Here is a 16523-nt window from a genome sequence, read left to right on the forward strand (position 1 = left end):
CCCTTGGAGGGAACTGTCCATTTCTGAAAACAATTTTCTTCTCTGTCTTCTGGACAATATGCAGCCATCTGTCAAAGATGCACTTTGATTTACCATTGACTTCTCCCCCATCCATTATCTTCAATTTGGAGGATATTGATCTCAGCTAAAATGAATACTCATTGCAAGTGTTACTGTAGCTCCCAGTATGATATGTGCAATGGGATATTCCATATTCCATATGATTATATAGCAGGGGATTTTTATTTAAAGTATTGTTATGCTTTATCATATAAGCCGATCAGTACAAATATATACTGAACAGTACATATAAGCTGAAGCTGTACATCATTTAAATTCTGGATTCCTACAAAACTGATCTATATCTGTGATTCTCAGCTTGCAGTGTTAAAACATATTGCAGTCTTTTTTTCCAGTAAAAGGGCCTTGGTTAAAAAAAATGAATGGATTGAAATTGCAGGAGTGAAGTATTAACCTGAATAAAAGAAAATAAAGCACTAAAACTATCCTTCATACTGACCTACAGTAACACAATAGAGGGCCTGTAATAGAAAGACAAATAAGACACTAGAGCATAGTAAAGGCAGTTATATTATATGTTTATTATCACTATGGTAACCTAAAGGGAAGATGTAAACAAAAACAATAATACAATATAAATATATTGTTTATCTAACTTTTATATCAGCAGATGGATACAATCATCACTAAATACATGTAAACAACTTCCTCAGCCTTCCAGGCTATTTCATGACTACCGTGATGTTTCATTTCTCCATCTGCATTTTACTTTTTTATTTAAAAAAAATGCAAAAACTATTTTGTTGTGATTATGACAGGTTAGTGGACTTAGGAATTCAGATGCTGAAAACTCTCTTTGGGCTTTTCACAAATACAACAGAAGTAGCTGATGGAACAGGCAATCTAACTAAAACAATTTTATAACTGAGATATATATTTTTTGGCTATTCTGACCTTTCGAACTGAGAGCTAAAGGCATAACTCTTAAAATGAGTGTAATTTGAAATGTAAAATGTCACAATCACCAATGCTGCACTGGTAATTTGTGATCAGTGTAACTTTTTATTCTTAAATCCACTTTAAATTAAATGTTACCTGACCCGCAAACTTTAACCTAACCGCAGAATCTTTCACTTAACTCTCCCTTAATCCAAAACATAAAATTAAGCTATACCCTAAAATAGATCCTAAACACTTACTTTCCCCTAACAACCAACTACTTTTTCTGCCGTCATCACTATTAAGGCTTCAGCAATGACGATATGTAAGCAAACTTGTGTTACTTTAACCACTTGCCCTCCTGAGGATTTACCCCCTTCCTGACCAGGCCATTTTTTGCGATACGGTGCTGATTTACTTTAACTGACAATTGCGCAGTCATGCAATGCTGCACCCAAATTAAATTTATGTCCATTTTTTCCCACGAATTGAGCTTTCTGTTGGTGGTATTTGATGGCCTGTGCATTTTTTTTATTTCTTGCACTATAAAAAAAAGTCCGACAATTTTGAGAAAAAAAACAATATTTTTGACTTTTTCAATGTGACAAAACTCCTGTGCTCCTACCTAAAAACTAATACCTACCAACAAAGGTAAAGCTGCTACATACAGTCATATACCCATAGACAAAAAATATAAATGAAACACAAATAATGCAGCACTACTACCATAAAAATTCTTCACACATAAATGAATAAGTGAAACATTGCAAAATTAGTGACACAAATAACATAAACACACAATATTAAATAGTGCCAAAAAACTCATAAATAATCACGTGCGACAAGTGTCAATACGAGGTCCTAAAAGGACCAAATAACATAAATGGTGTCCCAAGTAATCCAATGGGATCCAATAGTGCTCCAAATCAAACAAGTAAGTCACAACAGGACTCAATGTGCTAAAAAAACCTCCCACCAGAACTAAAAATCAGTTCCCACCATATAACACAAAACGCATGTGCATCCCAATAAACGCATAAACTAAGAACTGATCATGCAAACAAACATGAATAAATGAATAAATATATAAAGTCCCGTGAGGTGTAAAACACCTGACAATATACAAAAAAACATATATAAAGTCCACAGCAATTCTTGAAGAAGAAGAAAAAAAAAAGTGCTGATAAATGTGCAGAGATATCCAAAAATGGCTGAATTGCCCGCTCACCTCCCTCTTGCGACCCGCACAGGGTCAAAAGATCTTCAGGATCACTAACACATGGACCCTTAATAGTAGGTGATCCTCCACAGCTCTCCACACTGACCTCCCCTCATGTACAGATTCCAGCACAGGCTCACAGGGCAGCAGATCTCCTCTTCAGGCACATAAGGTGGCTGCAGCCACTTGATCCCTCAGAAAATAGAAGTGAATGCTTGCAAAGTGTAAAACGATTTATTCACCAAACAAAGTATCACATATCGAATATGCTCACATTTAAAATCATCTTGCACATCACATGTAAATCAAACCTCAGATCAGATGTACTTGCAATGTAAATAAAGAAGGCGTCCGACCGGAAGTGCGTCACCGCCAACGCGTATTGTCACGCTTAACACGTGACTTCATCAGAGCAAACATTTTTTACTTTTTGCTCATGTACACTGCAGCTGCTAAATTGAAGTTTAGGAGCAGTTGTGCAGCCTCTGAACTCTCCTTTATATTTTCCTATGTGTCCATGTACACAGTCATTTATGTAGTTTACAAGCAGTTGAGGTTACAGGCATATTTTTGAAAGCACAAAAATAGCGTTCAGGAGTAGCGTTTACCGGCGTTTCAAATGCCAAATGCTTGTAACTGTGTGTAAATGCTTGTAAACGTGTGTAAACGCGCTTATGGGTGTTTGCGTTTAGACACGTTTTTGGGCTGGTCCATAACTAGAAGCTGTTTGTGCCTTTTTTCTTCATCAAAAATGCATACACAGCATTTTCCATATATTCAAATGGACCTAGTAGTCAGTTCTAGGTTTCGCGTGCAGGAAAAATTGGTAGAACGTGCTGCATTATTTCTGTACAGAATTGTACTGGAACACATCGAAACACAGCAACAAAGCATAAGGAGTGTTGTGTGCACTCCAGAATGCATCCGGAGGCATTACAGGCATTGCAGCACTATGTAGCTCTTCCCACAATGCCAAGCATATTTCACGAGCCACTTTTGCTACAGTTGCAACACCCATCAGAAAGTAGCACTCTCTCTGCTTTTGCTCTCTCTATTTCTCACAAAATGTCTGAAATAGTAAATTATTTACTATTTTTTAGTGCATTCTGGGCATTTGGGAGGGTCTCCTGAGGTTATCTTTTAAAAATTATTCTAAACACAAACGTGCATAAACGCGGTAAGCAAACGCAGCTAAACTAACGTTTTTAGCCTATGTTTTCTAGCAGTCGGTTTCAAGCGGTCAGAAAAGTTTTTCAAACGTCCTGTGTACATGAGTTCTTAACCACTTGCCCTCCTGAGGATTTACTCCCCTTAATGACCAGGCCTCTTTTTGCTACTTGGCGCTGCACTAATTCAACTGATAATTGTGCGGTCATGCAATGCTGTATCCAAACGAAATTTACATCCTTTTTTTCACACAAATAGAGCTTTCTTTCGGTGGTATTTGATCACCTGTGTGCTTTTTATTTTTCACGCTATAAACAAAAAAATACCAACAATTTTGAAGAAAAATGAAATTTTTTACTTTCAGCTATAAAAAATATATAGTAAACTCAAAGTTGGTTATAAATTTAGGCCAAAATGTATTCTGCTACATTTCTTTGGTAAAAAATCCCAATAAGTGTATATTATAAAAAAAACAATATCGGTGAAGCGCTTCACATAAAAAAATAAATAAGTAGGTGCAATTATATAAAAATACATATAACGTGACCACACTGTATTGAAAGGTATAGATAACTAGTGCTAAATAATCCCCCCCAAAAATATATAAGTGCCAAGTGCTGAAAGTGCAAAACAGGTCATGTGTTTGCTGACTAGATCGTGCCAAAATTCAATATATGCACAGTAAACATAATACACAATAACATTGCACACTCTAACTGAAAGTGGAAAGTGCTCAGTATGGGTATGAATATTGGTTAAAAGTAAAATCCACAATAAAGTGCCAAACAGGTCATGCGTTTGCTGACTAGATCGTGCCAAAATACAATATATGCACAGTGAAATAATACACAATGGCATTGCACACTCTAACTGAAAGTGAGCTGACAGGGAGGAGAACTGTTTTGTTTACAAGCAGTTTTCTTCCCCATCGGAGATGCTTGGCAATCACTGTGCACCGGGGAAAGGTGGTGCGGGTAGGGTGCGCACGTGCCTCTTGTGCGCCCCTAACCAGAGATGCAAAATCACATATATATACGTTATTTTGTGCACACATGCCACCCTGTAGCAGTGTATATAAGTGATAAAATCACTTATTTACAAATCTTTATATTAGAAACATTTTTGTTCTTTTTTATTTGTTTAACAAAAGATAAAAACCCAGTGGTGATTAAATACCACCAAAAGAAAGCTCTATTTGTCTACAAAAATTATAAAAATTTAGTTTGGTTACAGTGTTGCATGACTGCACAATTGCCATTCAAAGTGCGACAGCGTGGAAAGCTGAAAATTGTCCTGGGCAGGAAGGGGGTACAAGTGCCTGGTAGGCAAGTGGTTAAGAGGTCTATGTGATTATTAGACTACCCCAATTTCCTTCTGTACTCTATATGGTTACACCTTCTCCGCAAACAGCTCCTTTGGGATCTTTTCCATCATGCACTCAGATTATGCACCATACATAGTACTTTGCCTTTAAAAACACTCACATATGTTTATTAAAATTTACACTCACAACTCTAGTGCACTATGAAATAGTAGTGCACTACTTAATACCACAGTTAGCAAATTCCAATACGGATGTCTCTGTAAAAATAAGATTTAGATTTCTCCATGCCAACATTTCCTTGTATAGTTTCCTTCCTGGTAGTGTCATAGCCCTGCTTTGATGCGTTTCGTCACTTCCTGTGATTTTTTCCAAAGAGTAAAACGTTAGAAATCTTGATAATCACATAGACCCCTTAAATGGGACGGCACATGGTGACCTGCACACAGGTCAGAAATTAAGGTGAGAGCGGAGATTGAAAGGTGGTGGGAATCACTGAAGAATGTATCACTTTTTATGTTCCACACGTCAATTTGAACTGTTGTATGGAATACCCTTGTTGAACTGTTATTGATCACTTTGAACACAGTGTTATCCACAAGGAACACTTTAAATATCGGTGTATTACATTTGTTAAAAAAACACATTGAAACATGCTAGTGTATATAATTTAGAATTGCTCATTTGTTGAATTTCATGAATCACAAGAGGTAGTGGTAATTGTTTGTGTGTTGTACTCAGTTAAAAAAACATTTACACTAACAGGAGGAATTATGTGTATATGTATTTATTATTGTAGCGCAGCACTCCAGGTTATTGTTTATCTACAAATATGTACACCACTGCACATGAGCACAGGAGAGACAGGAGCATTTTAAAATGTTTGTTTACATTTATTTTATGCATTTTTTAATTTTTACATTTCCCTTTTAAATTTTGTTTTATCATTTTTATTGCTATCGCAAGAAATTTAGGCATCCCTTGAGATACCATCACAGCATGGCAGGTCCTCCTTATGGAGAGAGCTGAGGTCTATAAGTACCCACATCTCTCCTCTCCTCTACCTTTAAAAGGAAAAAATAAATAAAGAAAAAATGATCTTGTGCTTTATAAAAAAAGTGACCCTGTTTCCATTGGGCCAGAACCGTAAGTAACATCATGGCCCTCCTAGGCCATTGAGATTAGCGGAGGCCATATTTTCTCCGCTCATCTCTATGTCTTGCTGCAGCCAGGATCCGATCAGTTCCTGGAGCTACAGATCAGCCGGGTAAGCACAGGAACCACCACTTCTAAAAGTGATCCAGTGATGAATCCACTGCTGGGATCACTTTTAACAGAAAGGCCGGAACCTGAGGGAAAAAGTAATACTGCAGTTATGGCATCTACCTTCAGTCATAACCCAAGTGTTAAGCGTCAAACTGATGATGTATTTTCCCAGTTAGGTGGTCGGTAAGTGGTTTACTATCACATGAAAGTCTTGTTAGCCCCCTTGTGATAGAAAAAGTTAACATTGTAGGTAACTAAATTCTAAACATTTTTTACCTTAATGAATTTTCTGCATTCCGGCAAAAAAATAATAATCCTGCTACCTGTCATAGCCCCTCTGTTCCTAAAACACTGGCTCCATGGCACCACTCTATTGCTGTCTCTGATTTCCACAGCACTTCTCTCACTTTCTGCTTTCACGGTAGAAACTATAAGCTCCTGCTGCCAAAAGTCAAAATTGTAAGGAGGGAGTGGGGGGCACGGCTTACCGGAACTGTGTGTATCTATGGACACACAGCTCAGGTCGGACCCCACAGGAAGCATGCATACATGGGTGCTTCCTTAGCATCTGGCTTGCTACTGAAGACACCCAAAGGAAGGTGGAGCTAACCACATCAGAAGAGACATCCAGATAAGGAGGAAAGTGACCTTTCTGTGTGCGATTTTTGCACATAGTAGAAATCCTCATTTTTACAACTGTAATAAATTGCCTTTACTATACCCTTAGGTAAAAAAGAAAACAGTTTCAAAACATTTAATTTCCAGAAAATAAATAAAAACACCCTCTAGATTTTTTTAAAGCCCCTCTCACTTACACACATACACATACACATACACATACATTCATACAAAAACACTTATTGAGCCACATGTATTGCTGTGCACTCCAGAGTGAGAGTTCTAGTTCTGGGGCCATCTTTCATGGTTAATTCTAAATTATTGAGCTGGAAAGGCTTTCAAAGCATTGCCTATTGACAATTTTGGGTACAGTAGTTTTTTGCCAATTTGTAGGTACATTCAACTTATTTGGTATCTATTTACTCAAAACAAACTCATCTTTCATATTTCAACAAAAACTGAGGATTATATTGTTTTTCTGTGCAATAAAATTATTGTGAGTGTATTTTTTTTTACAAAATGTTCATTTTAGCATTTATGGAAAATAATAAAAATGCATCTGGCAATGGAAGGGTTAAGGTGTATGTCAAGCCAAACCTTTTTTTTCCCTAGTATTTTGTAGACCCGGGAATGGTTGAACCTCTGTTGGTTTTTTAATGCTCTGGGGCACTCTTATAGAGAACTACTCTTCAGTTCCAGGAGGGAACTTTCTAACGGCAATACAGCCAGAAATAAAAAATACTTTTGTTTAGTAATAAGAAGGCTAGAAATCCTGTCAGTTATTCATTTAGTGCTGGGTCCCCATCGCAGATTTTTTTCTCATTTCCTGTGTGGTGAAACTGTTGTCATCAAGACTTCATGTGAGAGAAAATCAGATAGCTGTAAGAACCAGGTAGAGGATCTAATTCTTCCCTATTCTATCCAAAACTAGAAAAAAAGGTTTCTGGATTGATATACACAATAAGGTTGAACGCCAACCCATAACAGGTAAATATACCTAAAGGATAACCGTTACCTCACCCTAAACCCTAAAGTGTTACTAAGCCCACAACAGTAAAATCAGTTTGTATATACAGTAAAGAATGCTTGTTATACTCACTGTGGAACCTAAAAAAGGCTGGCAAGTCTGCACATGCTCTGTTTGGTGTTTATTGCTAGATAGTTTTTTTTGGGGGGGAAGGGGGGTGGGTGCATGTGATCAGCAGGGGCCAATCACCACAGTCAGGGGTTATGCTGCGTCATAGGACAGTCAGAGGAGAATGAAAACTCCTCCTACAAGATTAACCAGTTCTCGTCCAGACACTGATAGAAGTCACAAGACTGTTATATACTGCTGAAGAGAAAAGGTATTTAGCAGTTTATATTTACTATATTTACTAACACAATTGCATTTCCATGTTCTGTGTACTGTGGAAGACCAGATATAGTGAATGCAGGGTCCTGGGTTTAGTAACACTTAAAGCCTTGCCATTTAATTATAAATCTAGAATATTAAATCTTAATTTTAAATCTAAACTTCTACAATAGAATATGTAAAAGAATTAAACTCAACATTTCAGATTTCTGATATGTGCTTGTTGTACCATGTACTTGTATGAAAAAGTATCCTGTCCTCTTTGTAGCGCTTCCTTTGTGTAAAATCCCTGGTGTTCCTGCCAGCCCTTCTGCTTTCCTATTAAAATCTGACCACACTAAGCAGGAGAGCACAGCATGGCCAGTTTTATAGCTGTGCTGAGAACTAATCCAATATCAGACTTATGCTGACATGCCCCCCCCCACATAGCCATTCACTAGGAAGACCAGTGTGCTGCTATTTCTCCTCCCTGAGCTCTTTATGAAGCTGAGAACAGAGGGTATGTGATCACTAATAAAAAAAAATGGAGAAACAATTTTTTATAATTTTTTATATGTACATATAAATGTTTTACCTTTCATCTCTATTTCAAACTTAATGAGTTGCTTTACAAGGCGAAGGTTTACATATACTTTAATCCAAACCCTTAGCACTATCTACTTTCCTCAAATTCTAGCCTCAGCCTAACATCTAATCTAAATTATAACATTTTCTGTAACCCTAAAAACCCTACAAATTTGATACTGAGCTTGGTGTGTGCAGCAGTGTTGAGCCTCCTGACCGTTGAGCCAAGCACTACATGCTCTGGAAGGAGTAACATGTTTCACTGTTAGGTGAATACATCAATAATGCCAAGCAGTGCTTGACTTGGTTTAAGTGTTTTCTACTTTTGCAGCCAAAGTGAAGTAACACCTCCCTATTTTGTCAGATACATTTACATAGTCACATAGCAGGAAAATCATTACTTACCATTTAAGTTGCCTTTTACTTGCTGAAAAATACTATCTACCTTTGTCCATCTATTTAATCTTAATAAGGGATCTGAAGTGTTATGTTTACCATAATTAACCCTGCCTGTACTGTGCTGGTAGATCTTAAATACCATTTGTAGACAGGGGCGGACTGAATATTCGAGTACTCGGGCACTGCCCGAGGGCCCGGGGTCAGTAGGGGGCCCCATGAGATGTCCCTGGTACCTTTCATTGGCTTTTTCATAGGCTTTTTTTGGGTGCGGGCAAGGACACAGGGGCCCCTTGATCCCTTATTGCCCGGGGGCCCCATGAGTTGTCAGTCCGCCCCTGTTTGTAGACTGGATGTGCACACTGTCTGTCCTAACAGGCTTAGAATTTCAAGGCTTGGGTGGTAGACTGTATGTAAATGCATAAAAAAACTTTCCCTCACTCTGTTGCAAGAGTGTTGCACATTGCAGCACGTGTGGTACACATAACAAACATGTAGTTGGGAGGGGGATCTCAAATTTGTCTGCAAAAGTTGAAACACCTTAAGAATATAGAAATATACCAAGCTCAACCCACCAAACTGGGCCAGGCAACTGTATTTGTCAAGCAATGTACCTTTTTTTGTAATTTTTTTAAATTGAAAAACATCACACATTTTTTGCACATTTAGCTTGTTTATTTTATGAGCCGTGTTTATTGTGTTCCAGTTCCACTGAATTTATTACATTTATGCATGATATGTTCATTAAAAAATGTAAAAACATGCTTAACACCACGCACCTTCTAAGCGGGCAGTCAATTAACCAAAAGCAAAGCTACCCACAGACATCAGATGATCAACCATCTGATAACAGAGATTGTGACATATTATAAGATAAATGGACAATGTATGGGATAAAAACAATTTAATAATGAATAATCTTGGAAGACCAAAGTAGGTTGGATCTGTTTGGCTGGGTAGGATTTTTGGATCACTTTCCCTGTTTCATATCACAGATAAGCAATGATACTCCTCCCTGAAGTCCCCAGCATGTTTTTAGATCACTTAATATACACTTAAGAGTGCATGCATGTTCCAACAATGGTCAGCTTCATATTCACATTTTAGCAAATGTTTACTTATGGTTATGGGCTTGAATCTTTAAAAACATTAATACCCTTACGTTGATGCTATTTGAGGCAGAAATGTTAGGCTGCATCCAACCAGTGTAATGTACTTGGTAACTATAGTGCAAGCAGACACTTTCACCATCATGGCACTGTTATCCAGGACCTTGGTAGGGAGCTATCCTGCCACCCCTGGCAAAGTTAACCTGATTATGGTAATGAAGTGTGAATTCTTCATTACATGGTGCTCATTAAGTCCTGTGCGCTCTAATCCATTTTAGATATTTTTTTCGGGGGTCATGCAGGTAAGCAGACCCATTTTAATTGACACCGAAAACCTTATTCAATTTAATGGAATGAGTTCAGTTGATTCAACTATAATGAACCCCCTGGAGGTCTGGGTGTGAGTGTGAGATGACACACTTTAGGGATTACAGTTTCTGGCAATTACTTATGACTAACATGTTGTGGGTGATGAGCTTCAAGGAAACTTGGGGTGGGCAGAGTCATCATATTTTTCACTTTTACTGGAGACTCTTTAAACTACTTCTATTAACATATTGATTCTGAAATATTACACACTTTAACACATAATTGGTACTTTATGTATTGAAATAAGTAATTATTGTACAGCACTGCATGTCGTATTATGTTTTTATATCTGTTTAGTATTCCTGTTGACATCTGGGTAATGCATCTTAAAAGGATTGATTTTATTCTTACTATTTCTCCATGTTTTTTTCCTTTCCAAGCGGTGTTCTGCTGTAGTACCCTGCCATGTAGAGTACAGTATGTCCATGTCACTGTCCTTGCCAAAAAGGGAGTGTAGGGATCTATGTGCCTGGTTATGTGTGAACTTCACTGTAAACAGTAAACAGCCATGCTATTAAACATCACTTTGAGTACAAGTGCAGAGACATAGTTTGGGACAGAAGGCACCATGAGAAAGGGGTAAGTAGTTAAAGTACAATTTATAGACAGCATGACCAAGACAGCTTTACCACTACAAGAAAGTCCCAGGTAAAGAGAAGATGATTAAAGTAAACAAAGCAAAATTATTTTTTCCCATATTATACACAATTATCTTTACATTACCATAACTATCTAATTACATTCTTCCCATTTTACATGTTTAAGACAGGCCCAGTTTACAGTCCTATTTTGAAAAGAAACAACTTTGGTCTTTCCAAGAAGGTGGCAATGCCACACTGGTTCCAAAATTAAATCATTTTATTAACAAAACACAGAGATCAAGCTTGATTATTGTTCCATTTGATAAGTAACAGTAGTCTGTTGACACAAAGCAAATAAAATTTGTAAACATAGAATGTATAGTGTTATATTTTGTGCATTGTGCCTCTAGTAGTGAATGGCCAATTCCCACAAAACAAACTGCAGGCAAGTATTGCACTTGTGATTGGACAGACTACCTGTTTATTACTTTGGTGACAATTATTTTGGTGTCACTATCTCTAGTTAAGACTTATGATTCCCAAAGATGGTAATATATTTTTAACATACAAGGTCATGATTCATGATAAACAGGACGTTCACATGAACAGAAGGGAAAACCACGTTCAACCTTTGTGCTGCTATTCCATTTGGATTTAATAAAATCAAGCCTGGCAAGCTTTTGTTTAAAACTAACCCCGAACATGCAGAATGGATGATAGTACTGGCCCATTTAAGTCATTTTCAGTGGCTCCTTTTATATTTTGAAAGAAGTTCTGACCCGCTCCGAAGTAGAAGAATACATGACTTTTTTCTCCCAGGTTTTGTATCCTGGTAAAACCGTAGAAATATCCAGTAAAGAAAGAGCTGAAGTCTGTATCTAATGTTTCCAAATAACATTAGGACATTGTTTCTATTTAATGAAGTTTTTAATTGTCCACCTTTGTCCTGTGCAGCTCCGAAGAATTAAGTCAATGCCTCCATTACTTCTGCTTTCAACCTCTAGGCAACGTCCTGTGCCTTTATTCATTATTGCTCCATTCTGAAATGAAAATGATAACATTTAGATAACTCCAAATAATGGTTAACAACATACAATAATATTTTAATCAAGTGCTGGAAACTACATTTTTAAACACTCTAACTCCTTTTTGCTTTACAGATATAAACAGTAATTCTCAATAATTGTTTCTTGAGTAAACCTGACCTGGATTGCTGCCAACCTACCTAGGTACAGATAAAAAAAGACTTAGGTAATAAAATATAAAGCATTACATTACTGCTAACAAACATGGTTGTAGCTAATAATTGATAGTTGCGAACTGGTTATTATCCTTTCTTTTCACTTTTTTTCACACATTTATCACTAGGCTCCTAAGGAAAAACCACTTTCCTTTTCTTTCCCATTCAGCCATAACTGCTCTGTATATTGAAAAGAAAATAATTGTTTGTCTAAATTTAATGCTGTGGTTGTTAAAACTATAGTAATACATGATATATTACTGTTAAAATGAAGACATTGCAACAATGTAGGTTTTGTGATAATACATGTTTGGTAAGTTATCTGTAAAAAAAGATAACTATGAGTATGGCAAATCAGGCAGTTAGGCAGAAATGGCAAGTTATACACTATATTGCATAAACGTATTGGGAGACCCCTCCAAATCATTGGATTCAGGTGTTCCAATCACCTCCATGGTCACAGGTGTATAAAATCAAGCACCTAGGCATGCAGATTGCTTTTACAAACATTTGTGAAAGAATGGGTCACTCTCAGTAGCTCAGTGAATTCAAGCGTGGTACTGTGATAGGTTGCCACCTGTGCAATAAGTCCAACCATGAAATTTCCTTGCTAATAAATATTTCACGGTCAATTGCTAGTGGTATTATAACAAAGTGGAAGAAACTGGGAACAACAGCAACTCAGCCACAAACTGATAGGCCATGTAAAATGACAAAGCGGGGTTAATGCATGCTTCTGAAGAAGTCTGCACTGATTGGCGGATGAAACGCGTCAATGTAACGTACTTACGTCATCACTCCCGGAAGCAATGTCCCACGTGGTTGATATCACGGACTGGTGAGAGCAGTCTCAGATGCTGCGCCTACCGATCTAGCGGGAACACTGCATACTATGCAATTCACTATATGGGGTTTGACCACTATCCTGATGGGGACTGTGATGGCTATTTATCATATATCTACAACCTGGCCTGGAAGAATGGCCAAAAATTCCCATAGACACACTCCTAAAGCTTGTGGACAGCCTTCCCAGAAGAGTTGAAGCTGTTATAGCTGCAAAGGGTGGGCCAACTCAATATTAAACGGTACAGACTTACACTGGGATGCCAATAAAGTTCATGTGCGTGTAAAGGCAGGTGTTCCAATACTTTTGGCAATATAGTGTATAAAACAATGGATGTGTAGGAAATGTGCTTGGAATATGAACTGTATACTTGTAAATAAAATCTAAAAGAACTACATGAATTGCAAAAATAAAAGTTATAAGTAAAGAATGTTATTATGTCATCCACAACATACAAGTATTTTTTCAAGCATACAATGGATGGCCATGGAAAGAATTATTTACCTGTATAAAACTCCAGCGCTTGTGGAGTGTGCTTTTCACCTTATCACAGTCCATAAGCTGAGGGAATTTGCTTTTCTTATTATCTACTAGACAGCGTGTATCAGGTAAGAGAATTGTGCTCCCCAGAGTTCCGAGATGGAGATATCCTTCCTTTGTGTATCTTGCAAGCTGCAAAAACATAGAATTGCATTATTCAACACTACCCATTGTGCCATTGCATCCACCAGGGTATTTCAGTTTCTTCCACTACATTGCTTTGTTTGAATTGCAATGATTTTGCCTTCAATGAAAACTATTTTCATTAACTGCAACTATTTATTTCATAGATTCTTGTAAAAGTGGACCTAATTGTGTTTAATTTTCACAAATGAAGACTACCACATGTTTTTTTTTTCTGACAACCCTCTAAGGACTTATTTAATAAGGTAGTCTAAAGAGCAAAGGTATACAGAAACCAGAAGCATATATTCAGAGTAGTCAAGCCAATGAAACATGATTGCTACTTTGTTGCTATTTGTTACTTTACTTTGCATATTGATATTTCACTGCTAAACAATCTGGTACCTTGGCATCCTAACTACCAATGATTCCTCTGCCTTCCACCTTGTTTCAGAAAGCAAACTATTGGTGGGTATCCCAGGTAATGTAATTGAAAAAAATACATTAATGACCATATTTGGTGAATGATGCCAGCCAGCACCCCAGTGAGTCTGTGCACATTCAACAGCCCACTAGGGAGATGTCATTTGTGACAAAGTATTAGCAGAAGCAGATCATTGTGGGACATTTACTTTGTGAGACATATTGGGACATTATGTTTTGGATTTCATAGGAAAAAAAAATTTACATCCTGGGATATTATTTTGATACATTTATCTATTAATATACAAATGTTTCTATGGTGTGTGTTGATTTATTATGTCACATGTCTTGTTATTGAGTAACCAGAGGTACTACGTACCATTTACTCATTCATGTGGGGAAGAATATTTGGGGGCCCTTTATTCTAAAGGGGGCTTCCAAATTCTAATAAACCATTCACAAAAAACAAAGGCATTAAGTAAATAAACACGCAACACCAGTCCCATTTTCATACAAAAAAGTGTCCAGTGATGTAAATGTACTGTCAACCACATTGTCCAGCTAGAAGAATCATATAAATAATTATGAATGATGCCTGCTGAACTGCAGAAACAAAGGGTGCTGACCACTGAGGCAATCAAATTCCCATGAACCTTCTCAACAAATGACTTTTCTGCAGTGGGCAGCTGAATGTAAACAATGGGGAAGGGGGGTGACACTGACATCACCAATTATGGTAATATTTTAAAAATGTTTTCTGCATTGGTACATGTCCCCCAGTGCAGTGCCTAGCTCCCCATGATATTTCTTTGACAACCCCTTTCCTATTAGCCTTGAAAATGACCTGAGTTAATTTTCAAAATTCACCTCCCACCGCCTTCTATAGAGTTTCCAATAACATCTGCAATTTGCTAATTTTTTTGATGAGTTCACATTAAAGCCTAACTTCATCCAGTAGGGGAGGTCTTTCTTATATGCCTCCTCCCCCCTTAACCTTTGTGCACTTTTTTTGAGGAGCAGGTACCTATTTTTGATGTTTGTCCCCCCACTACCAAAATCCTTCTGGGGCACATCACAGGTCCCAGGAGGCTGAAGGTCCATTCACAATATGCAGTGTGATTCACACATGCGCAGTGGAAAGCTGACTGTGAAGCCACAAGGAGTCACAGCTGACTTCCCACACTATACATGGCAGCACCAGGGACCCAAAGACTGACAAAGGACTTGCCAGAGTGAGGACAGTGCTGGATCCCAGGACAGGCATGTGTCCTTTTATTAAAAGTCATCAGCTACAGTATTTGTAGCTGCTGATTTTTATTGTTTTTGGGGGGAGACTGAAAGTCCTCTTTAAGGCTAGCATACAATAAGCATATGGTGCAAACCTAAAGTAAAAAACTGTGGAATATAACCAATAGATGGTAAAACGTGGTAAGTCCATATAAAGTCCATGTATAACTAAAAGTCCATAGAAAAACACCTAAAGGCAGCTCCACCAAGAGACTGGAATGTATCTCTGCAGAAATAAAAAGAAACACAAGGGGGCGCCTCTAACAGCAGTATTAGGAAATAATTTAATAATCCATACATAGAACACTCACATGTGTGAAGAGATTAAAAGCCTTAAAAATGATGAGGACCATAGCCACTCTGCTGATAATGTGTTGGTGTTGGTATCCAGGGCCAGATGGAGCCTGAAACCAAGATGGACATCTGCATTCCAGAGAAGGCACCGCTCCCAGAGATGGAGAAGACCGCGGAACCAGAAGTGATGTCAGCAAAAGACCAGAAGTGGAGTCAAGGGGGTTGGTCTATAGCCTAGGTAACCTGTTTCGGAGCACCAATCAGCTCCTTTGTCAAACCTGATTGGCTAAAATGATGAATCCCATTTATATTGTCGGGTAAGCCTATATGGGCGGGGTAAGGGTGGTCCTACTACACTAATGGATAGGAACTGTCAGGGACCATCGCGACGCATGGGTCTACACAGATGTAGGTGTCTGCCAAGACGTGTAGGTGGCAGGGCACTAGGACCCAGGTGCACCCGTCGTCTTGACAGTACTAGGCAGGCACTAGGACCTAGGCTACGCCTGTCAGGTGCAGGGCGGGCTATTTAAACCAGCTCTGCACAAACACTTGTTGCCGAATGGTCTTTGTATGCTGTTACCTGTGTTGTGAGTATCTTGATCTGGATTGTTTGACCTTGCTGCCTTCTCCTGTCCTGACTCTTGGCCTGCCTGACTCTGCTCCTCAATGTTCCCCTTTAAATCTGATCTTTTGGTATTGACCCTGTGTGTGACCCGACTATCCTTTGCCTACCGTTCTGTACCTCACCGACCCGCTAGTTACCGACCCGGCCTGTATGACTCTGATTTAGCTCATCCATCCATCCCGCAGGGATCACTAGGCTCCCTCACATCAGACTCTTAGCC

General features: G+C 38.2%; 1 protein-coding gene across 1 annotated transcript in view; it reads right to left on the bottom strand.

Annotated features, from left to right (window-relative positions):
- Positions 1–9518: 9518 nt before the first annotated feature.
- The window catches only part of GALNT17 (polypeptide N-acetylgalactosaminyltransferase 17), a 586654-nt gene continuing 579649 nt past the window's right edge, over positions 9519–16523 (bottom strand). The window contains exons 10-11 of the mRNA XM_089668484.1: positions 13513–13680; positions 9519–11964 (exon numbers count right to left, since the gene is read on the bottom strand). Of these exons, the coding sequence (XP_089524610.1) occupies positions 11836–11964; positions 13513–13680 (297 nt within the window). The 3' untranslated portion in view covers positions 9519–11835. The remainder of the gene's footprint in view (positions 11965–13512; positions 13681–16523) is intronic.

The sequence above is a fragment of the Staurois parvus genome, unplaced genomic scaffold, assembly GCF_062004578.1.
Source record: "Staurois parvus isolate SC_StPar_1 unplaced genomic scaffold, SC_StPar_1.0 ptg000058l, whole genome shotgun sequence".
In the NCBI taxonomy this organism is placed as follows: Eukaryota; Metazoa; Chordata; class Amphibia; order Anura; family Ranidae; genus Staurois; species Staurois parvus.